General features: G+C 54.6%; 4 protein-coding genes across 4 annotated transcripts; 3 read left to right on the top strand and 1 right to left on the bottom strand.

Moving 5' to 3' along the window:
- Positions 1–840: 840 nt before the first annotated feature.
- J4E87_007958 (uncharacterized protein) lies at positions 841–2,462 on the top strand (the record flags this gene model as incomplete). Its single annotated transcript, XM_049379551.1, has 3 exons — positions 841–1,214; positions 1,268–1,519; positions 1,571–2,462. The coding sequence occupies 3 exons, from the start codon at positions 841–843 to the stop codon at positions 2,460–2,462; spliced, it is 1,518 nt and encodes a 505-aa protein (XP_049230779.1).
- A 129-nt stretch (positions 2,463–2,591) lies between these two features.
- Positions 2,592–4,001, bottom strand: J4E87_007957 (uncharacterized protein; the record flags this gene model as incomplete). Its single annotated transcript, XM_049379550.1, has 1 exon — positions 2,592–4,001. One exon carries the CDS (start codon positions 3,999–4,001, stop codon positions 2,592–2,594), a length of 1,410 nt encoding a protein of 469 aa, XP_049230778.1.
- A 1,306-nt stretch (positions 4,002–5,307) lies between these two features.
- On the top strand, positions 5,308–6,270 carry J4E87_007956 (uncharacterized protein; the record flags this gene model as incomplete). Its single annotated transcript, XM_049379549.1, has 1 exon — positions 5,308–6,270. One exon carries the CDS (start codon positions 5,308–5,310, stop codon positions 6,268–6,270), a length of 963 nt encoding a protein of 320 aa, XP_049230777.1.
- Positions 6,271–6,931: 661 nt separating this feature from the next.
- On the top strand, positions 6,932–13,067 carry J4E87_007955 (uncharacterized protein; the record flags this gene model as incomplete). Its single annotated transcript, XM_049379548.1, has 4 exons — positions 6,932–6,978; positions 7,190–8,890; positions 9,601–10,715; positions 10,765–13,067. 4 exons carry the CDS (start codon positions 6,932–6,934, stop codon positions 13,065–13,067), a joined length of 5,166 nt encoding a protein of 1,721 aa, XP_049230776.1.
- Positions 13,068–13,938: the final 871 nt, after the last annotated feature.

Genomic DNA, 13,938 nt, shown 5'->3' with positions numbered 1-13,938 from the left:
AGAGTCAAGTCCTACTGCCACAACTGCCTCCATTTTCAGCTACACTGTTGGTCAATATTGAGGTCTCATCACAGGTCCTTGTTGCCTCCCGCGATGGACTTTGGTCCCGGCTCGTTCCGGCACTACATCAAAAACGCGCGGTGTGCATGGAAGCGCTTCGGGAATAGCAGATCAGACTACTAAGGATGAACTGTGAGTAAGCTAACGCAGTCAGCTCAGAAGCTCGCCGGTGGCTGCAAAGTCACCATTGCTCAAAGGTTCAAGTTCGGAGAGCAAAGAAAGCATCTACTTCGAGTTTTTCAAAACCACAAACCACAATGCCTAGGTAGGTACCGAGTTCGTCTCCGGAGAAAAACAATGATGCAAGACTGAGAGCATTACGCGGTCACCACCGTCACGATCAACAAGATGGGAGTAATTCAAGATCCGAGCAAATCAGACCCCTGTCGTGAACTCGTGGTCAGCCTCATGCTCCGCAGCCAATCTTCAGTCAGCCTCGAACCACTAGGCCGACGGCAGTTGGTGAGCATCCCCCGGAAAAGCTACAACCCCAGCTATAGACAAGACAATATAGCCAGAATGGGTAAGCTTGATCGAATATTCCATGCACCATACCGTTCATCGCCGCATGCATGCCAGGGCTGCGTACCCGTCACCTTAGTATTCTCAATAGTCATGATGTCGCTTTAGGTGACGTATGCCTGGTGGAGTCAGTGGTGAAGGCATTGGGGTGGTACGATTTTACTGTCGCCCAGTTGTGTATAAAAAGGAGGCTAAGCCGTCTATCTATTCTGCAGTTGCACGGTGAGTTGGCACTGCAACGAGCAATTCCTTTCCAAAATGCTCTATTCCTCATCCGCCGCGTTCCTCTACTCCCTGGCAGGTCTTGCCAATGGCCTACCCGCACCAGCACCTCAGGCGTCAGGAGTCTCTGGCGGCTCATCGGTGCCAGGCCCTGTCGATCCCTCGCAAGTCCTGAACATGCCACTACCGTCATCGGCATCAGGCTCGTTGCGCGGTTCGGATGACTTACAAGGGTACAACCCTTCCAACCCAGTCGACATGAAGTCTACAGTCATCCCACCTGAGGACTTCGAGCTCGCACCTGGGCAGTCAGAAGACGAGGATTTGGGATTGTATATTGATCTCACGAATGTGAAGAACCCGCAGCCGATCCGCGGAGGTACTACAGGACCGACTGAACCTGGTCCACGGTAAGTTCATGGACATGCCCATAGACTGTGCTGTGGCTGATACGTTGATGCAGTACTCCAGCATATGATCGTCTAAATAGCGACATCTACGCTCCTCCCGGCTCCGATATGGGAGAGGTAAGCAACGCAAAATGGCCATTCGGTCTTAGCCATAACCGCCACGGCCTTGCAGGCGCAGGATGGGCACGATCGCAAAACACCGATCAACTGCCCTCTTCCGTCGCAATGGCCGGAACAAACATGCGACTAAGCCCCCATGCCTACCGCGAGCTCCACTGGCACAAGCAAGGAGAATGGGCATACATGTACATCTCTCCCCCTTCCCTGCCCCAACAAAGCTAACCAAACATCCCCAGGTTAAACGGTAGCGTGCGTATCGCCTCCATGAACGAAGCAGGCCAAACCTTCGTCGACGACGTCCAAGAAGGCGACGTGTGGTTCTTCCCGCCCGGCATCCCGCACTCCATCCAAGCCTTCGAAAACGGCTGCGAATTCCTGCTCATCTTCAACGACGGCTCCTTCAGCGAAGAAAACACCTTCCTCCTCTCCGAGCTCATGCTGCGGAACCCAGAGTCCGTGGTAGCCAAGAACTTTCGCACGAGTGTCAAAACAGTGCAGAACATGCCCCAGGAACAGTTGTGGATCTTCCCCGGTACCCCCGCGCCAAAGAACATCTCAGAGCAGAACGTAACGGGCCCCGCGGGCTTGATACCAAAAGAAGGCGCATATTCCTACCACTGGAGCCAACAAGCCCCCGCCCGCGTCCCCGGCGGCACCATCAAGATCCTCGACCCCTCCACCTTCCCCATCGCATCCACCTTCTCCGCCGCCCTCATCACCGTCGAACCCGGCGCCATGCGCGAAATGCACTGGCACACCACCTCAGACGAATGGTCGTACTTCATCGCCGGCTCCGCCCGCCTCACCGTCTACGAAGCACCAGCCGCATCTCGCACATTCGACTTTACGGCTGGTGATGTCGGGTACGTGCCTGTGCCTAATCCGCATTATCTTGAGAATACGGGGAACGAGACACTGGTTTATTTGGAGGTGTTGCAGAGTAGTCAGTATAGCGATATTAGTGTTAATCAGTGGTTGGGGATTACGCCGAGGCAGATTGTTAAGGATCATTTGAATGTGGGGGATGGGTTTTTGGATGGGTTGACGAAGGATCATGGGTTTGTGGTGCAGGGGGATAGGGATTTGGGGACGACGGATTTTACGCCGGGGGATCATGGGGGTGCGTAGTTGTGGGTGCTGGTGTGTCCATGAAGTCTGGGATGGATCCGGTCTCATAGCTTGATACTTATAGTGTAATAAATATACCGAGCTTCCTTCTCTGTGAACTCCCACTCCTCGCCAAACTACCCCATGCATCTACCCCAACCTCTCCCTACACAACCCCACCGCCACATCCGCCGTCGCCCCATCAAAAAAGTCATTAAGTATCACAACAACCCCCTCTTCCCCCATCAACTTCCTCCCCACATCCCCCTTTAGTAACGGCAGAATCTTATGATCACACACGGGTTTCGTGGCTAAGATCGGGCTCGTACTAACATCGGAATCAAGCACACTAGCAATAATCACATCCCTGATATTCGTTGCTGTGGCCTGACACTGCAGCAGTGTAACAGGGTGGCCTCTAGGTGGGTCTTCACACATGGAAGACAGTTTCTCGACCATCGAGTCACCAGTTAGAGTAGCATTTGCAGCGTCATCGTAGTTTGAGGCTTGGCCGCAGTCTTTTAGGATGATGAGGCGGGTATTCGATTCGCGGAGGTCGTGGATGGTTTTGTGCATCATATCCTCCTGGTTCCCCGCTTTAAGATCTTTCTCACGCAGGATATCGTTGAGCGCATCTCGTAGTTCGTCGTCGTTAGGCCGGGGACAGTCGCCTGGTACGCCATCCCACCGGTTATGCACAACGATGATTTCGTCTTTGTGGTCGACTAGGAAACGCGTGATGTGGTCGAGTAACACACGATATGGCATCCCTGGTATGGCGCCATGTTGGAAATACCATGTATCATCCAGGGGACTGACTTTCTGCATCTGACGGTGGCATTTCGCGGGTCGGAACTCGAAGTAACGCGCCCCGATCTTGAGGATGGTGTCGAGGGTGTCTTTCTGTGTGATGGCTAGCGCGCGGATGATGTCTGGTGCGATCCGGTTTATGGCGCCGTCGCCGACTTTGTTGATGATGGTGAGGGCGTGGGGGAGACTGCGGCCGAGGACCTCTTTTATGATGCCTGTGCCGGCGTTTTTGAGGAGCGAGAGACTGCTCGACATGTTGTTCATGCCGATGTCGTGGGCGGAGGGGAGGACCATTTTGTGGAAGGGGTGATTGGATTTGTCTGAGCCTTGGGGAATGACGTCGCGCATCCAGTTCTCGTAGTTCTTTGTGACGGTGACATAGCACTGGTGTTGCTTTGGTAGCTCGGCGAGACCTGGTCCGGCGTCGTAGAATCCGTATGTGATGATGAGGTCGTTGGCGAAGATACTGGGTGTTTGTTCCATGTTGACCATTGACCCGTCTTCCAACTTGCCTGTCATGCTGTTGATTGCGACCCATTGTTTTGTGAGCTCGCGGCCATCCTGGCGAACGATGAAATCGAAGTTTCCGATGAACTTGAAATGGGGTAGGTTGGATGACTCTACTTCGAGATGGTCGTGGAGGAATTGGTGTTGATCACCTCTTTTGACATTGCCCTTTGGTACCGTGTACTCAACCTCGACTCCATCCACTGCGATGTAGGTGAAACATCTGACCCCTTTGGATAGCATGTTCAACTCTGTCCTTCTCTTCTAAATAGTCGTTCAAGTATATCGTTCGCACTAGGTGCCCGACCTTAGCGGGTCTATGCCGGGGGGATCAGAGATGTGCAGCATTTTGAGCTAGGGAAGCGGGGCATCATCTCATATAGCACAAAGCGGGTGATCCGTCAGCCACGCGTTTTCAGCTCTGTCTAGACTCTACGGGTCGTTAGCGGTGGCTTAGCTGTGGTGTTGAAGTGGGGGATGCCGCTGGGCGCACCAATTAGGCCCAGCAACCATGGCACGCTACTCGGGCCGACGCCAACCTTGTAGAGCTGAATACCCCTTGACGATTGTTTTTGCAATTACAGAAAAAAAACTTAGATCCAGCAGCTCAGAAATTGGGGGGCTCTTGTTCTTTTCGCTGCACATTAATAATCGCGGTCTTGCGAATGATGACTGTTGAGCTACCCCGAACCTCTACAGACCATAGGTAATAGAAGGTAGTATTTTACCTCTGAAATGATGAAGTCAATCAAATGAACAATGAGTTCAGACGTATTAAGGTTACGCTCACTTGTTGTGACGATATCGACACGAACGACAGGAGAATCCCGCGCAATTGTCATAACGTCGATACAGTTTGACGCCTCTGCCAATAAGCCAAGGGTAGCATCGTATGTATATCCATCTCATGGCCGACCGGAATGAGCCTAAACGGAACATTGAGGCCTCGAAGTTCACCTGAAACGGGGTACATGTTGGGACTGGGCAGTCTTTTCTTGCCGTCAGGCGAGAACTTAGATGTCTTCAGGCTATATTCGGATGTACAGGTGAAGGAGCAAGGCCATAATGTTCACCAGCTTTTACCGGCAAACCGGGCACCGCGGGCCGTTGTTCGCCAGATATGCAGGCGAAGATGCACCTTTCTGTTGGATCTGCATCGCCGGCATGGAAGTATATGCACCGAGAGGGCGGAAGACCCAATAATGTTCAGACGGAGCAGCTAAGCGGGCTGTAAGAGAGTCGAGGTGAAACAAGCTATGTGTTTCAGTGGTGGTGGGTGATGCGTGGATGCTGGCAGGTGTTGGTGGGGCAATGAGCTGTTGCCCCTCACCCCAGGGCTCTCGTTGCGAGCACCTCCCTTCTAGACCAAGTAGCTCCATACCGCCTGCTGCCATTAGTGTGAGCTGTCCCCAATTGATTTCCTGCCATTCCACCATCTAATTCCCAATTGCAGCTCGAGCAATCAATCAAACCCGCAAACAAGCCGCTTCGAGTTATACAATAGATACCCCACCATCACCTCGAGCTACAGCAACAACACATCGTCATCATGGTCGACCGTGCGAACCGCCCATCAGCGCTGAACGCGCCTACCGCGTCTGCACCCGGCCCCCAGGTCGACATTGTCGGAGAGGGTGGCAGCCAGAAGGTCGTCGCGAGACTGCCGTCTGGCGAGAGCGTCGAGGTGCTGCTCTTTGGAGCCACTGTTACTAGCTGGAAGAGCAGCGGCGGAAAGACTGAGAACCTCTGGTTGAGCGATGCGGCTGATCTGACTGGCAAGAAGCCCGTACGCGGTGGCATTCCCGTTGTGTTCCCCGTCTTCGGTCCTCCTCCCAAGGAGGGCCACGCCACTTCGTCGCTTCCACAACACGGTTTCGCGCGTGGATCGCGCTGGGAGTACATGGGCAAGTCGACTGCGGAGGATGCTCTCGACTCCAACTCGGTCAAGCTCGACTTTGGCCTCGACCGCCAGTCGCTCAGCGAGGAGTCGCGCAAGGCATGGCCACTGGACTTTGGCCTCGTATACAGCGTCACACTGAGCAAGGACAGCCTACAGGCCGTTCTCACTGTCCGCAACGAGGGCGAGGAGAGCTTCGAGTTCCAGTTCCTGCTCCACACCTACTTCAGGATTCAGGACGTGTCCAAGATCGCCATCACCGGCCTGTCTGGCACCGAGTACGTCGACAAGGTCCTCAACGCCTCTACCCACACCCAGAGCGACAACCAACTCAAGATCACCGGCGAGACAGATCGCGTCTACAAGGACATCAAGCAGGACACCACATCGATCACCGAAGACGGCAAGCCTCGCTTTGACGTCATCCGCGACAACGTCAAGGACACCGTGACGTGGAACCCGTGGATCGAGAAGGCAAAGGCCATGGGCGACTTCTCACCAGACGACGGCTACAAGAACATGGTCTGCGTCGAGATCGGTGCCGTGGACGGCTGGCAGAGGCTGGAGAAGGGCGAGGTCTGGGAGGGTGGTATGTTGGTCAAGAGCCACTTGTAGGAGACAAGAGCACGCCAACTTAGGAAAACCCTGAACAGCCTGGAGTCTACGTTGACGTTGGGTCACCTATTTTGCAAGTTTTTGTCTTGATGTAGTCTGCAGACCTGTTCAGGTTTTTCTTGTATGAGGCGGGAGGGGGATGAAACTGTGCATGGATCCGGTTTACTGATAGCCTGGAGACTGCCTAGGTAGAGCACCTGAAAATAATGATGAGTCTGGCCAGTCATTGTTGGTATGCACTTGCTATGAGACGGTGACAGACCCTTGCCAGCTGGGACGCCCTTGCCGTTCCACTCTCCCCACCAAAACCTGCGCGCCGTCCAAACAACACACGACACCATGACAACAGTCAGCGCTACCTGAGGAACACGGTCATGCCACTTCTACAAGACAGTCGCGAGGCCGTTCGCTACCCCTTCTGCTATCCGCTGTGGGCTATCGACTAAGGTCCCTGCCTATACCGCGCCTTCGTAGCTTCCCCGCACCGCACGAGGTGGTACGACCGCACATATCACATTCACATTTTCCATATTGAAGGCAGTTACGTCAGCTTGGTTGTTTACGTGGGCGACACGCTGTAGACCGCTGTCAGAGACGTTGCGCGCTCTTCCCAAGCCGACACCCATACGACAGGGCCGACGGTCGCAAGTCGCGCCAAAACATGTCGCTGATTCCCTACGCCCCGGCTGAGTCGCGGGAGATTGTGCTGTAGGTTCCTATGAGGATATACCATGCGACAACAATGACATAGTGATAACGAACTTCACAGGCGTCATGGTTCTGCTGTTGTCGTCTACGACCAGCGCTCGAAACAACTCTCCCTCCGCGATGCCTCCCACGCGACTGATATCGGCTCTACGTCATGCCCATACTGTCACCGATCCTACCGCGAACCATCACCGCATGACGAACATAACAGTGACGCGGAGGAACATACTGCGCCTGGCATACCTACCGAAAATGGCTTCGTCAATCCCGCATACTTCCAAATGCTGCGCCGGAGTCAGCCAGGATCAACAGAGGGATCACGACCCTCATCGCCACATAAACAACTCGCGCCTGCCCCTTTGCGCATGGGTAGCTTCGACCCGCCACCAGGTTCTGAGTTTGTGGGAAGCACACCGACTCAGCCAGCTAGAAGCCAGGGTATATCTGCCAGAGCCTTCAGTCCCAACTACTTCAAGGACTTCTTCATAGAAGAGCGGGAGCTGGGCAGAGGAGGCAAGGGTGTGGTCTTGCTGGTGCAGCATATCCTAGACGGCGTGCACCTGGGCAAGTTCGCTTGCAAGCGCGTGCCAGTCGGCGACGATCACGAATGGTTGGAGAAAGTCTTGATCGAAGTGCAACTACTGCAGACCCTGTCGCACGAGAACCTGGTATCATACCGGCATGTATGGCTGGAGGACTACCAGATATCCAGCTTTGGCCCAAGTGTACCGTGCGCGTTCATACTGCAACAGTACTGCAATGCTGGCGATCTCCACGACTATATTCTAGACTCTATGAAGACATCTGTAACCAAGGAGCAGATGAAGGAGCGACTCAGGAGGAGGTCCAAGGGCCAGCTGGAAGATCCAGAGGACGTGCATGGACCGCGTCGGATGCACTTCGAAGAGATCATATCCTTCTTCAAAGACATCACATCCGGGTTGAGTCACCTTCATGCCAACGGCTACATACATCGAGACCTGAAGCCTAGCAACTGCTTGCTCCATCGTACTGGCCGCAAGATCAAAGTTCTAGTTAGCGATTTCGGCGAAGTGCAGTCTGCGAACACAGCGAGAAATTCGACAGGAGCAACTGGAACCATCTCATACTGCGCCCCCGAAGTGCTTCGTCAAGAGCGACCTGGAGGTGCTTTTGGCAATTTCACAACCAAGTCTGACATCTTTTCGCTCGGTATGATCGTCTACTTCATGTGTTTTGCACGACTGCCATACCGAAACGCGGACGGTATCGATGAGGACAACGAGGACCTAGATCAGCTGAGGGCGGAGATCTCGACTTGGGCTGGTATCGACGACGAACAGCGGGTTCGCTCAGACTTGCCTGAAAAGCTATACAGATCGCTGAAGACGCTCCTCGCCATCAACCCCGATGAACGCCCAGGTGCAGAGGAAATCCTGAATGTCCTGAAATCACCACTGGTATTCGACGAGTACAACGCATATGCAGGCCCATCGGGTCTCGACGAGTTCAGTCCTCGTATATCGCGAGCCGACACGCCCAGCCCGTCACCTAACCAAGGTAACAAAAAGCGTACTTCGATCAACTACACACGGCCAGGTCGATCGCATCTCAGCGCAACTGTCATGGACCGCTCGCCTAGTCCGCCACGTCCGCAGCCGATGAGGAGGCAGTCTTCTGAGGACGGGGCGGTGATCTTGCGGAGGAAATTGGAGTTTCCGCCGCCCCCTTCTGGAGGGAGAACGCCATCACCGCAGCGTCTCATGCTCCCTCCACCACCGCCTGCGAGTGCATCATCAAGACTGTACAGACTGTCAAGGAACCCCGCTACCATTAGTACTACCAAGACTTTGCTGTTCTGCGCAAAGGCTTATAGTTTGCTGTCGCCTTGTCAGCCGTTTGCGGCGGACCCACGCGTCCTGTATCCGTTGTTGTGCATAGCATCACTCGACTTTTTGCATGCGGGTATATCAATCAGGGGGAGACCAGTCGACTTGGGTGGATTAGGACGCTCAGTAATACTTCTTCTGGCACACATGATGGCTGTGGGTGTTCTGTGGAGATGGAATCGACTTTGCGCAGGTCGAAGTGTTGCTTGGGATGGCATGTAACGGATGTTTGGGGACGGAGTACGGTTGTGACAGATCTGATTTATGATACCTCTATAGCACTGACACGAAGCAACGAAATCAACATAACACTTCTAAACGTCGCAGTTGGGTGCAGTGCCTTTCAATTCGAGTTGTTCGACGCGCCGCGCACGTTATGACGGGCGTCGGTGGCTGGGTGGGGCCTGGGTTCGTTAGCTTTGTTTTGGAGTAAACACGCTGACCCGCTTCGTCTTCCACACTCATCGCACTTTCCACTACAACGCGCCCCAAGACACCCCATCATACTTGGGCTGGAATTATTCTTGGAGGTAATGATATAGCTTCAGCAGCCTTTTCGAAGTATCTTTCTCATACCCTATTCACGTGTTTACTACGCGACGCGACCCTCGACAAGCTGCCCGCCGCAGCCTTACAATTTCGACATGCAGTCGTCTCCTCCCACAAGTGACGGGAAAGCGCGCGCTATTCGAGAGTTATCACGTAGCCTCAGCCACAGCCCCAGGAATATCACCTCGCCATCACCACCACCAAGCGACTCGAATCCCACGCAGCGCTCGGGCTTCGGCACCAACACGTCTCAGTTCTTTGACGACCCGGACATTCTCATGTCCACACAGCACAACATTGGCGAAGACACAAACACACTTCCAGCATACCCGCACATTCGGTCAACAGCCAAGAAGATGAACACCTGGGCTCCATTCCGCTCCCAGCAGGTCCAGCCGGACACATCCATGGTAAACAAGGAGTTCGGCGACTTTGACCACAGTATATCCGACGAGGAAAGCATGGCCGTCGAACAGGCACGAGGTAACCGCAGCAACCGCGGTACTCCCAGCAAGATGAGCTCTCAGTTTAACAGCCTTTACGACATCACACCCCCCACCAACCGGTCGCGCAAGTCATACCAGGCAGAGACTGGTAGCCTTCGACGCGACGCGGCGATCCGACGCGCCTCACGCAACGACCTCGATACTGCATCGCCGCGTCCTTCAAGCAAGCGCAACTCCCCCGCCCTCTCTACAAAGGAAGACCGCAAGCGTACTTCTCTCGCACAGCTGCACGCGAAGCTCTCGGAAGACGAGTCATCGTTCATGGAGCACCGGCCACCAACACTGACCATGGACTCGGCCAAGAACACGCGCTGGGGCAACAGGAGCCGACAGACCTCCCTCCAAACTGACGGCAACGTCGACCAGCCGCAATCAAAAGCTACATCCCGCTCCAGGCCGGCTACAGCACAGAACGCGACTGCGCAATCTTTTATTCTGCCCGACATCCCCAACCTTACCGAGCTTGTCTCTGGCGTCTTCGACGATGGCACACCAGTCTTTTCCAAGACCGCACCCTCAAGATCACGCTTCGCTGCTCCTCCATACGGTGGTCGCCGACCATCGCATATCCCAATCGATGGTGCGCCGATACCCGACGAAGAGAAGGCCATCTTCGCTGCCCTCCAGCAGCTACAGGAGAAGATTGCAGATATGGAGCGTGAGCGTGAGGAGAAGGACAAGAAGATGGATGAGCAGGAACTGGAGTTGATCGAGCTGAGAGCGACTACTCAAGCTCAAGAGAAACTGCGACGAAGCGACAGCGCGCAGGACTCTGATGCGGGCGGAAAGAGCGGCTGGAAGGTCGAGAAGACGCGTAAGTTTCTGTAAATATAGAAGAGTATGACTGTACTGACAATGACCAGGTCTTGACGCGACAGTACAAACCCTCCGAACCAAGCTTGATCGCGCCGACCGCAAATTTGCCGTACTCGAAATCGAGAAGAAACGCCTAAGCACCGAGCGCGACAACATGGCGAACCAGCTTGGGGTTGCCTTCCAGACCTGCGAAGAACTTAAGACCGAGAAGAACGCTTTGAGCCACGAGAACGAGCAGCTCCGCCAGGAGATTGACAACCTTCGCGAACAACTCGAACAAGACCAGTCACACCACCGCGAAGAGACAACTCAGCTTCGTCAGCAGTTCGACCAAGCCGCGAATGCAACCCAGAGGGAGAACGCCAACCTACATGCCGAGTTGGCTCGCGTACGCGCTCAACAGGACGAGAACACCCAGCAGTTGACTCGTAGGGACATGGAACTGCGAAAGGCGCGTCAAGAGCATGCTGAGTATGCTCGTTTGAAGTCCGACCACGAGTCGCTCAAGGCTCAATTGGCAGAATTCAAGGCGAAGCGCGAAGAGGAGGCTCAGCGCTGGTCTCGTCAAGAAGCTTCGTTGCGAGCTCAGGTTGGCCGACGCGACGACACCATCCGACACTTCGAGGATATGACACAGGAGCGTACCAACGAAGCCATGCGTCTGGACAATGAGAACCTTCGAAACGAGCTTCGCGAATTGCAAGCCCAGCAAGATGAGGAGAACGAGGAGTGGGCCAGGAAGGAGGCAGAGTTGCAGCGAAAGATTCGCCAGCGTGAGAATGCTCGAAAGGCTAGGGACAGCGAACAGCACCTTGACGATACCACCGGCCCCGTTTCAAGAACTAGGGATACGGACCACATCTTTGAAGACACCCTGCAACGCAAGCCTAGCTATCGCCGCGAAGACACACGTACGCGCATCAGGAACCGTGTCCAGCAGGAAGTCCGCAACAGCAAGGTCGCTGGAGTACCAAACCAAGAGAGCCCGCGGAAGTCGTTCACTGGACATTCGCGATTCTCAACCCGTAGCGTGTCGGCTCCTGTTCCTGCTGACAAGCACGCCCGCGCCGAGAGTGATGTGGAGTCGACGACCGATCTGTCTCTTGCGCCTCGCGCAACTCTTCGCATCTCACGAAACCCCACTTTGACGAGGCAGACCACGACCGTTCAGCCTCCTGCTGACCTAAGTCTGACAGAGTTGAGCTTCTTCCCCCAGGAGGAGATTGCTAGGCTTCGACGATCTCTGGAAGAACAGCGAGCTGCTGAGCGCCATGGTGCTTCATCTGCTAGAACTGAGGAGCCAGTGCGCGAGGATACCGTTCGATCGCAGCGCCAGACTCGTGAAGACACTGTCAGGTCAGTCGCTTCCGCTAAGAGCGAGCGACGGCCCTCCCTTGTGCGCAAATCATCGCTCAAGGATACCACTCAGCGCACCACCAACACTCATTTCGAGGAAGACACTGGCAATATGTCGAACTTGGACGCCGACGCTGAAGCCACCCAAACAAAGCAATCGGCCATCGACGCGTCCATGCTCAGCAACACCAGCCGCAGACGCCGCAGCGCTCCCACCGAAATGACATCCGCCTTCATCCTCCCCGACATCAAGCTCAGCACCGCAAACCAAACCACTACCTCCCGCAAACCCATCACCAAAGACCACGACAACGACAACTGCACCGTCTGCCGCCGCGAAGGCTACACCACAGCCACCGGTCCCCTCCGCGTCCCCAAACTCGTCTCTGTATCCACGCGCACAGCCGACGAACCCGACGCAACCCTCCGCCCAGCACAATCCCCGCGCGAAGCCCTCGCCCTCGTCGTCAAAGGCCTAAAAGACGAACGCGTCCACCTCTGGGCCGAGCTCGCCGTTCAAGGCGCCCTCCTCGAGCAGCACGACCCCAGCTTGGGTAAGCGCCGCCGCGACGCCCTCAACGCCTCGATCCAAGACCTGCACCGCCGCCTCGAATGGCTAGACATGCAGATCTACCGCCTCCACGACGTGCTCGAAGGCCAAAAAGCTGATGAGCTCACCGAAGCGGAATTTGACGACCTTACACAAGAAGTTCTTGTCCAACAGTCTGAACAAGAGCAAGACGATGCAAACACGGAGAAATCGGTGCCTACTGGTGGAAAGAAGAAGGCGAAGAAAGTTACGATTCGCAGCTTTGTTGATGAGGATGAGGATGAGAGTGTGGAGCTGAGGCGGAGCACCGCGCAACAGGATCACGGGGCGGAGGAGAGTGGGGATGAGACGCATGAACTTCCTTGGGAAGGGTTTGGTGAGGAGAGTATGGAGGGAGATGTTAGTTTTAATGCGTTGGAGGGGTGGAGGGCGAGTGTGCATTGAGTTTGTTTGTGAGAGAGGGGAGGGCTGGCTTTGAGTATTCTGTTTGATGAAAAGTAGGGTTGGGTGTTGCATTAGGGTGTTTTCTTTGGATATGGGCTTATTGGGTTGCGGGATTGCATTGTTATTGGGCATTGGGTATTGGCGTTTCTTTCTTCTCCTTCTCAAGCTGTATGAGAGGCGGTTTGGTTCTTTTCTTTCTCCTTTGGATGGTCATTCTCTTCTTGGCTGACTTCACTCTTCTTGTACACCTTCGACCGCTCGGCATCTGGCTTGGTATACACTTCTCGGTTCGTTCGGCTTGAGACCTCGACTCACCCTTTTTGGGTTCGAGTTGGTCTCGCTGGAAGAACAGGGATGTGTTTGTTGGTTCATATGCCGGGGGGTTGCAAGCTTTCAGAAGGGGTCCGTGGGATGTCTGGAATAGTCTGGATATGAAGAATTGAGTACATCAACTGCAAACATCTTGACTGAGAACATTCCTGAGTTGTACATTCATAACTCCGTCTTTCAATCCGCCTTGACTCAATCACTCCTCTAGACCGACGCGCTCGCATTTGTGCGAACGCCCACGATGTCTACAATCTCCTACCAAAAGTCCTGAGGTGACCTACTCCTCTGCCGCCGTATACGCAAACCCCTTGGAATATCTCCCTCAAACGCACCAGTAGCCTGCCATATACTCGGTCCCACGTTTCTAGCAGGCTCTTCCGACGAACTCCGCTCTTCGGTTTCGTTCTGTAAGTCGTCTTCGTCTTCCTCCTGGATGATGGGATTGATATAAATTCTTGCATGGGCATCTTCTAGGACATAGACGTCTGGCTCGGCTGGACGATGTCTATGTGGCACTGGACTCTGGCTGCTTAGCCGTATC

Source organism: Alternaria ethzedia (genome assembly GCF_023757985.1).
Source record: "Alternaria ethzedia strain BMP 0044 chromosome Unknown scaffold_23, whole genome shotgun sequence".
Classification (NCBI taxonomy): Eukaryota; Fungi; Ascomycota; class Dothideomycetes; order Pleosporales; family Pleosporaceae; genus Alternaria; species Alternaria ethzedia.
The sequence above is the reverse complement of the archived record's forward strand: the minus strand, read 5'-3'. Positions and strand labels throughout refer to the sequence as shown.